Genomic DNA, 19,142 nt, shown 5'->3' with positions numbered 1-19,142 from the left:
AGTACAAATTGAGACAATGGGGCACTTACAGTGGGATTGATCCTGACCACTGGAAGCTTAACCACCTGAGCTAGCAGAAGGTAGCCACTTCATTGAATTTCATCCTGGTCAATTAAAATTTTGGCTGCAAATTGCTAATTTTGATTAATGGCATTAGAAAAGTAGATAATTAGCGTGCACCATTCTATGGCCGAGGTCGGCATGCATAACAGAAAATCTACTTCTGTAGAGGTTTTATTGATTCTACAAAAGTAGCCAGCATTGCACCACAATACAAAGGGATAGAGAAAATGCAACACACTCAAACTGTCATTGAATTTGCAGCTAAAGAATGCCAGGTTTAGGCAAATAGCTTGACTAACACAACTTTCTATTCAGTAGTGTTCTTCAGTCTACTTATATATGATGAACATCATGTATTATGCAAGTTTCTGACAACTGTGGTTGAATAACAAAGAACAATATTATTCTATCTCTTTACCACCCTGGCTTGATGATTCCGGATTGTCATCCCTACCAGACGAAGCACTGTCATTACCAAACTCAGAGATAGCTTCTTCTTTGGGTTTTGGTTCAGTTGTGTCTTGAATGATACTACTGCCAGTGTTTTTCTCTTCTGAAACATTGTCTCGCTCAACTACCGTTTCTAAGTCCTCATTGTTATTTGATGAGTTTCCACTTTCATTACCAGCATTATGATCCTCAGAGGTACTATCTCCTTTAGATTCAAGTGCGTCCTCATTATTGTTGGCAGCAGGATTTTCTAAGTTCTCATTGTTATTGGATGAGTTTCCACTTTCATTGCCACTATTTCCTTTAGATTCTAGTGGATACTCATTAGACTTTGTATCTACATTTTCTTCAACAACATTTTTGGCAGCATCAGAAGCATGCTCATCAAGGGATTTAACTGCATCAATAAACTCATTGTCCGTTGACACTCCATTTTCTTCTTTCGGAAGGGATAGGCTTCCATCACCTGAGCTTGCAATGGTCGTGGTATCCTCCAAACTATTTTCACTACTACCTTCAGTTTCTGATTGAACCCCTCCCCGAGAATCAATTGCCTCCTTTTCAACTTCAGAACCATTTTCGCTACTACCATCTGTCTCTAATTTGGTCTCTCCGAGGATCCCAACTGTTTCCTTTTCAACTTCAGAAATAATTTCATTACTACCTTCTATCTCTAATTTGGTCTCTCCATGAGTATCAATTGCCTCCTTTTCAACTTCAGAATTATTTTCACTACTACCTTCTGTCTCTAATTTGGTATCTCCATGAATATCGATTGTCTCAACTTCAGAGTCGTTTTCACTACTAGTTTCTGTCTCTAATTTAACATCTTCATGAGAATCAATTGCTTCCTTTTCCACTTCAGAACTAACTTCACTGCCACCTTCGGTCTCTAATTTAACGTCTTCATTCAAATTGATGGTCTCTTTTTCAACTTTGTCAGTGTTCGCTCCGCTGTCTGATTGATCCTCAGAACTCGAAATCCTTTCTTCTTCAGAATTTGATGCTTGAATGGTATCTTCTTTTGCTCCATCAAGAGAGACTAACTCACTTCCATTATCAGACTTATCTTCTTCATTTTCCCCCTCATTTTGATCCATTGAGCTTGCACTATCTGATTCACCAGGAAGCTCTAGGGCATTCTCTTTATCTTTAGTACTTTCACTAGTAACATCTTCATTGTTGTCGATCAAAACAGTACTCTCATCTTTACTGTTGAGTTGTTCTTCGACTTCAGTATGGCCATTATTTGAAATATCTTCTTGAGCTTCCTCTTTTTCTTTACTAAAAGATTCATTATCATTCTTCTCTTCAGTATGCTGGCCAAAACCCTCAACTCGATCTCCAGCGGTCTCATCAAGGTCGTTTTTATGGCCATCTACGATGATCACGTTCTCTGATCCTGCTTTCCCCTTGCGACCGAAGTCGACATCTTCTTCGGAGTCAAAGCTGATATGGAGGAGTTTCAGTATGCTCATTCTTGCTAAAATGATTAATCAACCATACAGCAGCTACTAAAAGCAAGGCTATCTGTATTCCTCTCTTGACTTTCGACTCTCTATTTTGTGAGTTTCGACTACTCGACTGCTGAAACATATCGCTTCTAATATCTGCAAACAAACTGGAAGTTAGGCAATCAAAAATCTGTAATAATCAACATTTAAGTCACTAATATTTACAAGGACAAGGATGATTAGCATAATAAATTAATCACAAATGTCTCTCCTTTTTGTCTTCAGAAGTTGGCTCAGATAATACAAAATTAAACATATGCAAACACTGTGATAGTATAACAAAAGTAGATATCTCCGTTCTGTTCACAATCTAACTTAAATAAACAATCTAAAATCAAGAACAAAGTATAAACATATACAAACAGATTTTCAGATAATTTAATCTACATTAATAAACATCCTGTTTCAGATTTCTGCCAATTTGCTAGAGCACATTAACTTTGATTCCGAGTAAATCAAATCAAGAACAAGGAAGCTAAAATCACCAGATCTTCAACTATTATATGTCTTCCTACCAATTTGAACACTGTATTTCAGAGAACAAAATGAGCAAGAACAAGATTTGACCATTTCAAACAAGATCTGACAAGAACAAAGCTAAACCAGCAAAAACCAATTTTTTAATAAAAAAGCAACTACTTCAGCAAAAGGGAGAGAGAGAGAGAGAGAGAGAGAGTGAAATGAGCAAAAACTCAACCAAATAGTCAAATCAAAAGCTTGAAAACAAACACATTACACGGGAAGGAAAAGGGCCAATTTCAAAAAAGAGTATAAATACAAAAGTATAAATAGATATCTCCGTTCTGTTCACAATCTAACTTAAATAAACAATCTAAGATCAAGAACAAAGTATAAACATATACATACAGATTTTTCAGATAATTTAATCTACATTAATAAACATCCTGTTTCAATTTCTGCGAACTTTGCTAGAGCACATTAACTACAAGTTGAATTCTAGATTCCGAGTAAATCAAATCAAGAACAAGGAAGCTAAAATCACCAGATCTTCAACTATTTATATCTTCCTACCAATTTGAACAATGTATTTCAGAGAACAAAATGAGCAAGAACAAGATTTGACCATTTCAAACAAGATCTGACAAGAACAAAGCTAAACCAGCAAAAACCACTTTTTTAATAAAAAAGCAACTACTTCATTTAGAGAGAGAGAGAGAGAAATGAGCAAAAACTTAACCAAATAGTCAAATCAAAAGCTTGAAAACAAACACATTGCACGGGAAGGAAAAGCGGCAATTTCAAACAAGAGTATAAATACAAAAGTATAAATAGATATCTCTGTTCTGTTCACAATCTAACTTAAATAAACAATCTAAAATCAAGAACAAAGTATAAACATATACAAACAGATTTTCAGATAATTTAATCTACATTAATAAACATCCTGTTTCAGATTTCTGCGAATTTTGCTAGAGCACATTAGCCACAAGTTGAATTCTAGATTCCGAGTAAATCAAATCAAGAACAAGGAAGCTAAAATCACCAGATCTTCAACTATATATATCTTCCTACCAATTTGAACAATGTATTTCAAACAAGATCTGACAAGAACAAAGCCAAACCAGCAAAAAACCCACTTTTTTAAATAAAAAAGCAACTAGTTCGTCAAATCAAAAGCTTGAAAACAAACACATTACACGGGAAGGAAAAGGGGCAATTTCAAACAAGATCCGACACGAAGAACGAATCAAAAACTGAGATTTCATCGGAAAGGGGGCATCTTCCGGAAAGCCAAGGATCGAAAAACGGGTAAAAAGTAAGATTCACACAGAACAATGCTGAAGGAATCGAATAGCGGAGACCAAACCTTGAGGCGGAGCCGATCGGGATGAGATCTACGAGCCTCGGGGGCACGAAAAAGGCAGGCCGACCACCAAATTAAGGCAGCAAAACACTCCAAACCAGATGCGATCGAGATTGATTCCATGCCGATCGTCTCTTCGATTATTTATTTATTTATTTACTTATTTGTGAATTTCGCCCTAATTTGCTGTTCGACGAGATCCATCGCCAGCTTGTGTGTCTTGCTTCAATGGTGGTGGGATGCCAACCAAAGTCGATTCTAAAAACTTCAAGGAAACTCCGTGCTTGCCGTTTGATCCTACATCCGACGGCTCAGAGTAGTCTTGATGCGAGAGACCTAGAAATTAGACTGATCCACGAGCTGGGAGGTAGAGGGAGGGAAGTGTACTTTCAATATGATTTTGACAGAGAAAAAAAGGTGGAAAATTGATTCGTGGATGGATTATTTTCGATAAAAGATGAAATTTATCACTCGAGCAGTCTCGTACGATTGATTTCATAATCATCATCCTGGGACATAACTGAGTTGATTACGATGCAACAGAGTTACAGAAAAGGGCAATAGTTCGAATCCTACCAAAGTCAGATAATACCCTCATACGTCGTGACCAACTGTAATTTCTCGATTTACCTCCTCATAGATGGTCGTGGGGCCGCTACGGTGGCGGATTCCACCTTTATGCAGAAGAAGATTTCATAATCATTTGTGAGAAGGTAACTAAAAAAATTATAATTGATCACGACGGAGGAGGACATAGTCTCGACTTCGTCGAGATTCAAACTCTTGTCCATTTCTGTAACTCTGATATGTTGTAACTAACTCAACTATACCCTGAGGGTATTATATTCGTGGATGGATTCATAATTCTGTCTAGGGTTGTAAACAAGTCAAGTTGAATCTAACTTTGTAATATTCAAATGTGTGTAATAAAGTGCTCAAATTAAGTCAAATCAAATTTAAAATGAATTAAACGGTTAAAATAATTATTTAAGTTTGATTTAGTTTTTCATTTATAAACTTAAGCGTGGTTCAAGCTTAACTTGAACTTAATTTGATTAGATATTATCAATTATTTAATTATTTAAAATTTTTATATTTTAACTTGTTTGGTTGGTATTGAGTTTGATAATATAAATTTATTTATTCAGAAAATATTTTTATATATTTAGTATGATCCTAATATGATTCATAAATGTTATTTATAGATATTGTTTATAAATATTAACCGTTATTAAGTTTGTTCATTTAATTAATCTTATATATATTGAATGAATAAAATAAATTCTACGCCCTTGAGGTAGATGATCATGGTGTTATCTTCTCACAAATAGTTGTAGAGCCGATCGTATAAGATTACTGAGTGACGGATTCTATTTTTTTATTGAAGAATAAAAATAAATTTTTACTAAATCGAATATTAAATTGGTTGACCAAGGTTCCATTCATTTTTTATGAATAAAAAAAAAGAAAAATAATTATCCTGTTTTACAAAGTAAAGGGAAAACAATTCCAACGTAAAAATGTTTCTCCCAAATGTACTCCTCTTTTATCCACGTCTTTTCAAATAATTAAATAAAAAAATCAAAAAGGTACTTTTTATTTGTTCTATATATAAAAAGTCCATCACAATTTTATTTTTAAAATATGTACAATCTAATACTATTATAATAATTTTAATTAAAATTATTCTAATATCGATCAAAGCTATTTTAATATTGGTCAAAATTATACTAAAATTAGACGAGCAAATTTGACCAACATTTAGAACTATAAATGTGTTTGTGTTGTTCAATCATATTTATTAAGGTAATTGAACCTAAAATTAATTTTTTAATTGTTATTGAATCTTTAACTTTTTTTTTTCTTTGAAATTTAATTTATTTATATGTGTATCTAATTTAAATTTTTAATTTTTTTATGTTTCTTTGTATGATATTATAAGTTTATTGATTTATTTTAAACTTAGGTGCCCAACCGTTTATTTAAGAGGAAGAGGTACAAAATTATGTTGTTCCTTTTTTATATATTAATTATTAATAAACCAAATATATTTCCTTAAAAAAATCCATTTTTTAAATAAAAGAAAATATTTTTCTATTTATTGGCTTTTATAAATTATAATTCTCATGTTTAAATTGCTTTATATTTCATAATTGCCATCCACATACGAGAGCCCATTTAATGATTTGACAGAGAGGCCCATTAGAGCCCATTAATCCCACAATCTAGGGTTTCCGTATAAATAGATCTCGAACGCTTCGTCGCGCCTCTCTCTCTTTGCTGCCACCCGTGAGCTCGGCTCTTCCACAGCGAAGAAGGAACCCAAATGGCGGATTCGAAGGCGGTCACAATCAGGACAAGGAAGTTCATGACCAATCGCCTCCTCTCCAGGAAGCAATTCGTCAGTTTTTTCATCCTCTGTGAGTAAGGGAGAACTTATTCATGGTTTAATGTGATTTTTTGGATTCTAGGTCATCGATGTGCTTCACCCGGGAAGAGCCAATGTCTCAAAGGTGGCGTTTTTTCTTTTCGGTACTTTGTCAGTGTTTGGAGTTTTATCGATCTGTTGTTTTTATTTGGATTGGATGTGGTGTAGGCGGAATTGAAAGAGAAGCTGGCGCACCTGTATGAAGTAAAGGATGCGAACACCATTTTCGTGTTCAAGTTCAGGACGCACTTCGGAGGAGGGAAGTCGACTGGTTTTGGTTTGATCTATGATACAGTGGAGAATGCAAAGAAGTATGAGCCCAAGTACAGGCTCATCCGGGTATGTGTTCATTAACTCAACTTCATTCTTGTTCATAATCTTCTTGTTAGTTTGCTAGCTAAGATGTATACTGATTATGATCAATTATTTTGAATTTTAAACATTTCATAAGATACTCTATTTTTAGTTTGTAATCAAGATTAAGGAATTCCTTGTTACCAATTCCTTTACAAAGTCATTAATCTGTGAATTTGATTAGTTAATATTGGAAAATTAACAAAAGTTGATAGAAATGTTGTGGTGGATTGACTGACTGATATGGGTTCCTTTGTGTGTAATAGTCTTTAGTAAAAAATTTCTTCACCATTTAGAAAATTTTCATTGTTTGGAAATAATTCTTAGTGAAAATCCAATAGCATTCTTCATTCATGTTATGGTTCCAATTTCCTTGTCTGGAATATGCGGGTGGTTATAATCGGTATTGTTGAAGTATTAAAAGGTGATTTTAGGCTTTAGGTAGTCGTCCCATTACGTAGCGCCTAGAAGGGGCCTAGGCAGGTGATATTAAGTAGAAAGTTAAATTAAGAATGACTAATATTAATGTATGCATATATAAACATTGTATCATTAATCAACTGAAACAAGTTTACAATTACAAATAAATAAGTTATGTAGACTTGTTTCGACCACCTAGACATTCCGCTTGGGACATTTTTTAAATGTTCCACTTAGCCATTGGGCAAAGAAGTCCCTTGGTGAAACCACCAAGGCAGCCGCTTTTTAAAACTGGGAATTATTATAAGATCCTAATTCCAAGGTTTCTTTAATGTCCAAATCAATTGTGGTTGGATTTTCATATTCTGTTTTTTGGAATTTTGGTATTCTAAATCTCGCTGCTTGTTTTCTAAGAACAAAATAGGAATCGTATAGATAATGGGATTATAATTCAAATTTCACAAAACCTTACAATTCGAAAGATTCTAATTTTATCCAAACTAATATCAAATCATATTAGAATTGTATAATGTTCTGATGAAATTGCTTTTCATTCAGTTCCTGCTCAACCCTTGTTATATAGTAAAATTGCAGCATTGGTTAATTAAATTAGATCACAGTAACAAATTTTCAGATTCATGTGGGATTTGGTTCTTTTTTTTGGGAAAATTACTCTTGATATAAATTTCGTATTATAGATATATTCATTATGGCACAATTTATTGTGTCAATGATTGTATTAACATTATCTATAATTCCTTAATTATATCTATATATCAACATTAATTCATAATAATACTAAATGAAGTTCTAATTGATATTTTCATTTGCAAGCATCTTATGGGAATGTGTCAGGCATTTTATCAAATACAATGGCATCCATCACCATGATAAAAAAATCTTTAAAAAAACATCTAAAGCAAAAGATCATGCACATAGACATTAAACACGACTACAGACATAACCAGGGGAAATGTGAAAAAATGATGCAAGATTGAAAGGAGAGGAGCATCCTCACCATTCGATATCCTTAATGCTAGGTGAGGCGAAATGGCTTGTTGGAGCAAGCATGGATTGGGTTGAGAGGCTCTGTAATGACCAGTAGCAACAGCCATTATTGGACACGCTGTCTTTAGAGGTCGCCATTCTATTGGGATCTGGTTTAAATTAGTGATGAATGAAGATTCATAAAATGAATACATTTAAATTGAGAAACATGCTTTCTTAGACTAGTGTTGTCCTCTTTTACCACACTAAATCAAATTTATGCAAAACCAACTCGCATAAGAAAAAATAGCCATGTTTAGGAATCTTAGAACCCCCATGATTCTTCACTTAGCAAGGAAGAAAGAAAGTGTACCTTGATTCATTCCTAACAAATTAACAATGAAAAGAAATTTAAGATAATTTCTCTCTCTAGATCCCTTTTGTGAGAGGACCACCCCTCTATCGCCATTGATTCTGTATCTACTCTCTTAGGCATCACTTTGTCCTACAGATTCTTTTCTCTAGTTGATTATTACAGTAGGAAATCCATTTCTTTTGACATCTTGTATCTTTTGGTAGAATGGGCTTGCCACAAAGGTGGAGAAATCAAGGAAGCAGATGAAGGAAAGGAAGAACAGGGCAAAGAAAATTCGCGGTGTCAAGAAGGTGAGCTAAATGTAATTGCCATTTAAGATTCAAATGAGGTATAAGACTGCTTACCATCATAATCTGTCATTTTCAGACAAAGGCTGGAGATGCTGCCAAGGCTGGAAAGAAGAAGTGAGCTAAATCCCCACTTTACTACTATCATATTGTTCACTTGAAGTTATTCGCAAATATTGTTGTTGCATGCATTCTAAGCCTCAAATTGTGGAACATTTTATGCGCTTTTAGTTTAGAGAACCAGAATTTTAGAAATGTGACTGTCATTTACACTTCAATCTGATTCACCTTATTTTCCTATGATGAGTTGCATACAACTTGGCCAAACTGAATTCACTATGAACAAACCTTATCCACCTTGATCTTAGAGAGATTCTAGGATTATATTAATATTGTGGTGGAAATAATGATGCCAAATCTTTGAGAAAGCATCATCCAACAACCATGGACTAAGTTGGATAGATGTCTCTTTCTTGTTTACTTCCTTGCTTTCCTTTGTGTTTCCACTCTTGTAAACATATGACTAAAATCCTTAGATAACTGAGGGCCTGCACTGCAAGTGCCTGGAAGCTACAGTGTGAATCACTGAGGAGCAGCCATGAACTTTAGGGGCCCTCCTCCAAGTTGGATTCATCATGTGCTCATTGAACCTTTCTTTCTTCTAAAACGTGCTATTTATCATTAGTGCAAGTGACACAAAAGAACAAAAGCCATCTACTTCTTCCACAATTCAAAGAAGCTAAGCAAATCAAAAGACCATTCCTAATTTCTATAGTAGCTGTTGAGTAGTTGTTATAATATATAAAAACAAAATTGGAATTATCAAAATGATGTCCTACTTTGTTTTTATCAAAAGGGTGTCGCATTTCTATATATAATTATTCAATTATCTTTCACTATATTATTTTTAATATTACTTATCTTATATATTTTTGGTTTAAATTTTAAATCAGAGGTGCGTTGTAACAGTTATTAAATCATAGTTATTATATAGTTGTAACATTTATGATTTTGTAACTGTTACAATTGTACTGCAATACTATTGTAACAATTATAGTTTTGTAGTTGCTATACGGTTATGATTAAGTAAGCTTTGATAGATCATAATTTTTATCTTGGATTGAATCACAAGATGTATAATATATTAAATCAAAACTCGATCAGACATTTACATTTATAACTCAGATTTAGGGTTAAAAGTATCATTTAAAGACTTTTCAAAGGCTCTGAAGAATTTTAATTTTTTTTATTTAAGATTATTTTTCATGTTGTAGTAGTTACAATTTCAAAGTTGCTATACCTGTTATGGTTGTAGTTGCTATGAAATCATAGTTGTTACAATTTCAAGCTAGAATTGTTGTAGTTGTAATAGTTATGATATTGCAATTGCTTGCTATAGTATTGTAGTTATAGTAGTTATGAAACCGTAGTTGCTATAATTATCGTAGTTGTAGTAGTTATGAAATCGTAGTTGCGATATATATTGTAACAATTATGATATTGTAGCTGCTATAACAAAGTGAATACCCTTTTGATGATTCAAAAAAAAAAAGAATGCCTTCTTGTTATTTCGATTCAACTTGGTAAAAAAAATTATATAGAGACTGTTTTTATATCAAGTTTTTTTTATAAATTTGATTAAAATTATTTAAATTTAATTAAAATTATTTTAAAATAGTTAAAATGTGAAATAGTGTAGTAGCCATTTAAAATCATAATTATTTTAGGAAGGGTATCTTTTTAATGATTCTAATAACTAGGAGTGTTTTTGTGATTTTTGCCAAATATTTTAAACACTTGGATCTCTTTTTTGATTCTCTCTAAAGTTTTTCGAGTGCCTTTAAACCTTAAATATTCTCAAAGTGCATCCTAAAATTTCAAACCCTAGTTGTTTAATTCCTCTAATAGAAAACCTAAAGCTTAGTACATGCCATGCCACTTTTCCTCTAATAGAAAATTTTTAAGGTCCTTGCTCTTCACCTTCTAACAACAAATACTACTCATTCTTCCGCAAGAGAATAACAAATGCATATGTGGAATGTGGATCGCACCGAGCTTACCTATCGATGTGGGGTTTAAAATGGGTGGTCCATCGATGAAATGGTAATGGTGGTGGCGGTGATGATGATGATGATGGAATGAAATTAAGTCGACAAGGAAAAGGAAAGGAGAGGTGATGATGGATGAGGATGGTTGGAAGATCTTGTTTCAATCATGCAAGTGGTAGCAAGTACTTTAGAAAGGGTCCCTCTATGAGAATTCAATGATCTCTCAAAAGGAAAAAAAACATTTCCTTAAATTTGTTTTAAAAAATAATCCTTAATTTTCTACTTTAAATGAACAAAATGACTGATTTAATAAAAAAATAAACATTTATTATTTTAATAATTTTTAATAGAAAAATAAAAGGACATTCCTAATCATGCTTCATTTATCTAAAATATTCTTTTGAACTCTATTTTAAACAAGAGATATATTGTTCTAAAGTGTAAATTATTTTGATCAAAGTTATTTGAGTAAAAATCAAAAGGACGTTCTAAATTATACAAATCCTTAAAGGGCATTTTTTAAAAGAAAAAAAAGTTAAAAAGATGTTCGATTAGATGTTTTATCTTCGTAATATCTCTTATTCTAAAGCTATTATAACGTGTAGAAGTTATTCTATAATTGTTACATGATGTTTATGATTTAGAGTTTAAAATTTATTATGATTATATATAAATATTTGTAGTTAAATCTTAAACTATTTTGATTACTATTATATTAAAATATTATTTATTAATTTGATTAAAATAATTTAAATTTTATTAAAATTATTTAAATTAATCAAAATTATTTTAAAATAATTATAAAAATTATAAATAATTTACTATAATAATATTGTATTAAGTGTTACATAATATTATAATAAAAGATATTTTGGGATAAAATATCTATTGGAAGGCCCTTTTATTATTATTATTTTTTAAGAGGAGTCCATTTGACGTTGATTTTTATCCAAGTCATTTTAAAGTGGAGAAAGAATTATATTTTTTAAATATTAAATTATAAAAAAGGTTTTTATTTTTTTTAAAAAAATCACCTAATTATAAGAGCTTTTTTAATTTTTAATTTTTCATTATTCTATAAAATTGTTCCTAAAGAGATAAACTTCAATTTGACTTGTGGAAATCTAAATGTGTCTCTTGGGCCCCACACAATCTTGGTGGAAGCGATATGACTAGTGCACCACCCACTAGAATAAAACACTATTAATAATAATAAAAAAGTAGTTAAACTTAATTAATTAGTTTTGCAAGGATCTTGCCAAATTATTCATTCCTCAAAGCAAATTAACATAGAACAAAAGTCGCCCCGAGTACGATACAACGGTTAGACTCTCCAACGGATAATCAAACATCTTATGTTCAAATCTCAACTACGATGTAGTGCAAGAGATTTTTCCTTCAATGAAAAACGGACTTATAAATGTTGGCTATCTGAATTGATCTTCATGAGCAATTTTTTTTTATTTATCCTCATAGTCAGTGAGAAATTTTTATGAAATCAGATAGATCACTTTCATGATTAATCTAAGAGCTGGATACTTGTGTTAAAAAAATAGGATAAAATTCAAAGGATAATTTTTTTCTTCAAATTATCAAATTCAAAATTGGATTTTTTTTCTCCAATGAGAAACAGACTTATAAATGTTGGTCGTCTGAATTGATGTTCGTGAGTATTTTTTTTTATTTACCCTTATAGTCAGTGAGAAATTTTTATGAAATCAGATCGATCACTTTCATGATTAGTCTAAGAGCTAGATACTTGTGTTAAGAAAATAGGATAAAATTCAAAGAATAATTTTTTTCTTCAAATTATCAAATTCAAAATGGCTTCTTGTATTACTATTCAGTCGTGTATAAATTATCAATTGCTTTTGAATACTATTATCTCTCATTTAAATCTTGAATCAGTCATATATGTTATAATAGTTACAATATAAATTTTTATTATTCTTATTTATATTGTAATAATTATAGTTTCGTATAGGTTATAATGCACTCGATTAATTTAGAAAGTAGGTGGAAAAGAATAGTACTAAATAATATTGAAAGACAGTTGGATAATTTTTATACTGTTAAACAATCAGATGAGATATCTTTTGATAAAAAAATTAAAGTATAATTTGAAAAAAAAGAGTGTCTTTTTAATTATTGCCCATTCAAATAAAAATAAGATGGGAATTAGGAATTAATATATAGATTTTTTATTTTTTATTTTTTATTTTTGCTGGATCTACGCGTGCACTTAAAGAGTGGCTTAAAATTAAGGGCACGATCACGATCAAGCTAAGTAGGCACGAGAAGCACGTGGGAAAAGGGGAGTGGGCGTTGTCGGACACGTTTCACGTTCTCAGTGCACAGTAGAGGCGGGCAGATCTAGTTAACTCCCCCGTAGCTGTCTTGACTCCGGATCGAGGTCGGCGGCGGCGGCGGCGGCTGTCTCACCATAAATAGATGACAGCTGTTTTTAGAAAGCACGGTGGAGATTTTGGATCGTAAAAATTAACGGATGAGATTTAATTCCTCCATTTAAATTATATTAATGATTTATAAATTAAAACTAATTAATGGAATCTTTATTCTTTAGTGATTGCTATTTTCTTTATATTTATTAAATGTGATATTTTATATTTAATCGTTAAAATATATAATTAATATGGTTTCTTTAGTACTTAGAACACTAATGATTCAATGAATTCAAACATCATCTTCTCCATCACTGTTTACTTACCTTAACATTAGCATAACATATAGGTCACCCTCAATTCGGGTAGACATAGTTTTCGCATTAATTCCCCTATCGCTACGATCACATTCCGTGCGATCCCAATACACAATTGACCATGGCGTGTACTTTGTGATTATGAATACTTCACCGTGTTAGTTGCTATCGTAATCTATCCGCATAAAGACTTGCTAATATCTTAAAACACTAATGATTCAATGAATTCAAACAACATCTTCTTTGTCACTGTATACTTCCCTTAACATTAGGTTAACACATAGGTCACCCTCAATTCGATCAGGTAGACATAATTTTCTTATTGTACTTCACGTAAATTCCTCTATCGCTATGACCACATTCGATGTTATCTCAATACTATTGCGTCTCATTGGCACGATACTAGTCGTTGACAATCTATCGACAAAAATTCAAGTTGAGAAAGCAAGTGAGAATGACATCAAAGACTTGCTAACATCTTAAGGATAAGGAAAACATTTAATTAAATATTAAAAATAGAGTTAATGTTTAATTATATATATATATATATATATATGTTAAATGTTAAAATATATTATATAATTTTTAAAAATACTAACTACAAAATTTAGAATACTAGCAATTTGTTTACACTCAACTTAATTATTGTCAATTAGAACATAAATAAAAATACAATAAATAAATAAATATGGAATGAATATATAAAAAAATGTTTTATCTATATCTAATACACAAACAGTAATAATAGGGTGTAATCGAATCGAGCCGAGTTAAATATTAAGAGACTTGAGCTCGAGCTCGGTTCACTTTCCTTAAGCTCGAGCTCGATTCAAGTTCGATTCAAACTTTAATTCTTAAACTCAAGTTCGGTTCATAATGAAATTAAATAATTCGCGAACGGTTAAACCTTGATTGGAAAATGACTTGTTTAAAAGTTAAACGAGTGTAGTTCAAGCTTGTTCAAGAATGACTCATTTAAAAGTTAAACGAGTTTAGTTCGAACTCGACTCGTTAATATATAATATTTATAATTTATGTAATATATATATATATATATATATATATATTTATATATGTATATATTAAATGAGTCTCTTAATGAACACATTCATAAGTCTCTAAATGAATATGTTCATGAGCTTATAAATCAAATAATATTATGCTCGAGCTTGATTTGATAATATTTTTGAGTTCAAAATCAAGCTCGAACTCAGTTCATTATTACATTAATTTAATTGAACGAAATTTTTTTCGAATCGAGACACAAATAGCTTACGAGCGACTTGACTCATTTATACTCCTAAATAATAGTAAAAAGAATATTAAGTTTTATTTATTATAAATAGGGATTGAGAAGTTTGAGTCCGATTCTATATTTTCAATTCTCATCCTCGTCGGGTACTCAAATTTATCCCCATCTTTATACCCATCAAATAATGGAATATTGATCCTCATCCCATACCAATCAAAGAATTAAATATTTTCACCACTAAGGCATAGCTGAGTTGATTGCGACAGAGTCGACTTGCAGAAGAAGGTAAGGGTTCGAATCTCAACGAAGTTGAAGATTCGAATCTCAACAAAGTCAAGTAATACCTTCACCTACCTCTTCGTAGATGATGGTGTATTCTACTTGTTTTTTTAGAAAAAAGAATTAAATATTTTCTGTAGTAATAATTTTCATCATTCAATAAAAGTATATTAAAATTAATATGATATCTAAAAAAATATAATTCAATAAGAAAAAATATTTATAAACTACGAGGAAAGAAGTCAGAAAGAGCTAGAGAAGGGAAGATCAAATTTATTTTTATTTATTTAATCATTTAATTTATGTAGTTTGTATTAATTTCACAATCAAGCTTTATTATTATGCAAAAAATGAGTGTGATTAAGAACTAATTATGCAAAAAATGAGTGTGATTAAGAACTAGGCAATACTTTCCTGCGTCGTGATTAACTGTAGTTTTTCGATTTATCTTTTCATAGATGGTCGTGGGATCGATTGTATTGAGCCGTTAAGGTGACATATTCTATTTTTTTTATCAGAAGAGTGTGATTAAGAACTAATTAAGTTGCCATAATTAGTGTAGCTCCAAAAGCCCCTTTTGGTTACTTCAATAAAGAGCACGCGAGGCCAAGAACAGAGACGCACAGCTCTCTCTCTCTCTCTCTCTCTCTCTCTGGCTTTGGCGGGCTTGCTCTCTGGCTGCTTCTCCTTCCCTTGCACTGACAAGCTCTGCTTCACACTTGAACACACGCGCGAGGAGGGCGACTGGCGAGGAAGAAAGGCGCCGACGTGGACGGAGAACGGCGGAAGGTACTCTGTTTTTTTCTTCCCAGGACAAAGAAATGAAAAGGGCACGAGGCCTTCCGCCTCCCCTCGTCGCCAAGGTCTCCTTTTGACCGCTCGGATAGCTACTTCTCCTTGTTTTCCATGAGGGTTTAAGATATCTTCGCTTGGGTGCCCAAAATCTCTCCTTTTCTGGGAAAGGAATGGCGGAGGAGAAGAACCCGCTTGACTGGAGCACTGCCGAGGAGAAGAAGCTGGAGCTGAGGCTTGGCCTCCCCGGAGAAGGAGAGGACTGGTCGCCGTCGCAGGAGAAGGGGAAAAAGCTCCCTCTTGAGGCCTCCCTTTCCCTCGGGCACGTCTCCAAGGTTCCAAGAAGCAACAACTTCACTGCTTCCTCGGCAACCAAAAGAGAAGGTATGTTGATTCTCTCCTTGGGTTTATCAGAAACAGCTAAACCCTAATACAGAACCGTTCATTTGAATCTTGCTCTTGTTGTAGCTTTTCAGCAGCCGAAGCAGCTTGAGTTCATGCAATTGCAGAAGGCAAAGGAGAAGGCGTGTGATGCCTTAATACAGAACAGTTCTCATGCAAGGTAGAATTAACTCTTTTGTTTTAGTTGTTCTAGCAATTCCTTTGTTTTGTTTGGTAGGGATATTTCTAGTTTTTGTGTTTTCAGTTCATGTTATCTTTCTGGTTTGGTCATTTTTATCATGAAATAGAGACAGGCAGATCAGAATTATTGGTAGTGCATTGACTATGTAAACTTAGGAAGTTGCTTTCTTTCTTGCCGGTTTGGTGGAATTTTCAAAGGGCGCACCCTACTTTCGTATTTTTTTAACTTCGCGCCCTAGTTTAGGCTCAAATGTGGTGCCTTCTCTTCTATGCACTTGAGTATCCTTGCTAAACTTTCTTATGCTAGGGAATTGTGATAGTGAGAGGTATGTTTAGAATTTTATAGTCGAAAATCGAAATGTGTCATGGAGGAGTTTTGGCCAAAAGCTTCTTGATGGCTCAAAAATTGTCATTTTGGTTAGAAAATCATAGTGGAGCTTCCTTCAATCCTAGGAGTATCGAAAAAAAAATCATTTTGGAGTTATCAAGCAAAACAAAGTTGTTGATTGAAACTCCTTGATGGCTCATTTTACGCTCAAGTCATATGAACAAGCTTCTTGATGGCTCAAAAATTGTAATTTTGGTTAGAAAATCATAATGGAGCTTCCTTCAATCCTAGGAGTATTGAAAAAAGTCATTTTGGAGTTATCGAGCAAAACAAAGTTGTTGATTGAAACTCCTTGATGGCTCATTTACGCTCAAAAGTCATATGAACAACACATATGAAACTTCCTTGAAGTATCAGCTATCTTTTTTTTTCTTCTGAATATACCTCTCCCTTTCACAATCCACCGATGTAATTTTTTTCTCCGAAATGAGTAAGCTTGGGACATTAAGTATTTGGGGGAAAAAGAGCGATTTAGTTTCTTTGAAGCGTGAAGAAAATTGAAATATAAATCGTTTCTTTTATTATAGAGCTCCTAGTCCTATACCATGTTAAAATTGATACACTAATCATCCTAAAAGTTCAAACTTTTAAGAAAAAGACTAATTTATATATTCATATGGATCATTGTACTTGTTCATGTTGGACCAATAGACGTGGAGCATCGTAGCTTTGACAGACAACAATTAGAAAAACCCAAAAGTGTAGTGTGACGTTTAGGAAACCTGCCTAGTGTTTTACCTATTCTCGTATTGTTTGATGCTGAAAACCCTTTCGAAAGCTTAAGTATTTCTCCTACTAGTCTTTCGATGCTTTCTTATTTAGGCCCGTATGGAAGATTACAGGCACTATTAACATGGGCTAATGCATTTTGGAACAATTGGGCATAACAAAGTTAACTCAAATTAATGTTCTGTCCTAAAAACCCGAGAATCGGAACCCCAATCGACTTGCTCTCTTCATGGATCAAAAAGGCAAAATATTGTTTTTTGTCTGCAAATTCGATTTGCCAATCGAAGATTTTTTTTTTTTGAATTCTAAGTTCATTTAAGTGAGGACCAACTTACACTTCTCTGTGGTAATCATATTTATCAAACTGTGGTTCATAACATTGGTTCTTACGTTAACAAAGTTTCTCGATGTTGTTTAACAGTTTGCTAAAAACTACTCTTGTATTGGCAAAAGCAGAATCACGGCCACACCTGCTGTTGGTTGGCCTCCAATCCGTTCTTTCAGAAAGAATCTTGCTGGAACTCCTAAACTCTCCACCGAATCTCCGAACGAGAGTTCTAAGGCTGCAAAAAAGCCTGAGAATGAGAGGAAGAGCCTCTTTGTGAAAATTAACATGGATGGCATTCCAATTGGAAGAAAAGTAGACCTCAAGGCCTATGATAGCTACGATAAACTATCGTTAGCTGTTGATGAGCTCTTCCGAGGCCTCATGGCAGGTATTTTACAAACTTACCGTGCATAATTGACAATCTCAAAACTTTCACATTGCTTGCCTATATGTTTCCATCTCATCGTTTGGTATTGAAGTAATGCTAACCCAATGAATCTTTCTTCTGTTATTTATTTAGCACAAATGGATCCACTTGCACTTGGTACACCAAAGATCTCCGAAGGTGAATACACTCTGGCTTATGAAGACGATGAAGGCGATCGGATGTTGGTTGGTGATGTCCCTTGGGAGTAAGTCTTTTATCACCCGCCCGCCAAAAGCTTTTGAATGAGCTTCCACTGATACCTATCTTTCTCCACTTGCAGCATGTTTGTTTCCACTGCTAAGAGATTGCGCGTTTTAAAGAGCTCCGATCTATCTGCATCATCTGTAAGTGTCATCGATCTCGCTTGCTTCGCGTAACCTCAAGTTTAGTTTATCCCGGAGCACTTAATGTTTGCTTATTGGGTGCTTGTTCTCCAGCTGGGAGCAATCAGCAGGAAAAGATCAAATGGATCTTGACTTGCAACTTCAATGTTTAAAAGTTGTCTGCATCTTTTGTTCTCTAAGCTGCAAGTGATGTTTTCTTTCCCTCGTCGTTTCCTACTCGTGTGTGTTTACTTGGATGAGTTTTCGCTGATGAGAGTTTCGGAGACAGAAAGCTTGTATCGAAAATGTAAACCCAACATTCGATACATCTAAAGCACTCATATATCGATTCCTGTTCATTTCCTCTTGTGTTTTTCATCACCTCCTGTCTTTTGGTACGCATGAAAGAACTTGTAAATTCTAAAACATATAGATTTTATAAATCGAATAAGAACTTAGATAATTAAAAATATAAAAATAAAAATTTAGATTCAATGAAATATGGCATAATAAAATAGAAATATTGAAAATAACGATAAGGAACTTGATTGAAGAGTCATTGTTTTTGTCT

General features: G+C 33.1%; 2 protein-coding genes and 1 pseudogene across 2 annotated transcripts; 2 read left to right on the top strand and 1 right to left on the bottom strand.

The window, feature by feature from the left end:
* Positions 1 to 206: 206 nt before the first annotated feature.
* LOC141844301 (uncharacterized) lies at positions 207 to 4,008 on the bottom strand (annotated as a pseudogene).
* A 2,130-nt stretch (positions 4,009 to 6,138) lies between these two features.
* LOC141844233 (small ribosomal subunit protein eS24z-like) lies at positions 6,139 to 9,004 on the top strand. Its single transcript, XM_074732264.1, has 5 exons — positions 6,139 to 6,253; positions 6,324 to 6,365; positions 6,449 to 6,619; positions 8,621 to 8,707; positions 8,784 to 9,004. The coding sequence occupies exons 1-5, from the start codon at positions 6,179 to 6,181 to the stop codon at positions 8,823 to 8,825; spliced, it is 417 nt and encodes a 138-aa protein (XP_074588365.1). The 5' UTR covers positions 6,139 to 6,178; the 3' UTR covers positions 8,826 to 9,004.
* A 6,636-nt stretch (positions 9,005 to 15,640) lies between these two features.
* On the top strand, positions 15,641 to 18,890 carry LOC141844352 (auxin-responsive protein IAA7-like). Its single transcript, XM_074732398.1, has 6 exons — positions 15,641 to 16,178; positions 16,263 to 16,356; positions 17,950 to 18,209; positions 18,342 to 18,453; positions 18,529 to 18,592; positions 18,686 to 18,890. The coding sequence occupies exons 1-6, from the start codon at positions 15,968 to 15,970 to the stop codon at positions 18,722 to 18,724; spliced, it is 780 nt and encodes a 259-aa protein (XP_074588499.1). The 5' UTR covers positions 15,641 to 15,967; the 3' UTR covers positions 18,725 to 18,890.
* Positions 18,891 to 19,142: the final 252 nt, after the last annotated feature.

This window comes from Curcuma longa, chromosome 13, assembly GCF_044706935.1.
Source record: "Curcuma longa cultivar G26 ecotype Majalengka, Jawa Barat chromosome 13, ITB_CL_G26_1.1, whole genome shotgun sequence".
NCBI lineage: Eukaryota > Viridiplantae > Streptophyta > Magnoliopsida > Zingiberales > Zingiberaceae > Curcuma > Curcuma longa.
The sequence above is the reverse complement of the archived record's forward strand: the minus strand, read 5'-3'. Positions and strand labels throughout refer to the sequence as shown.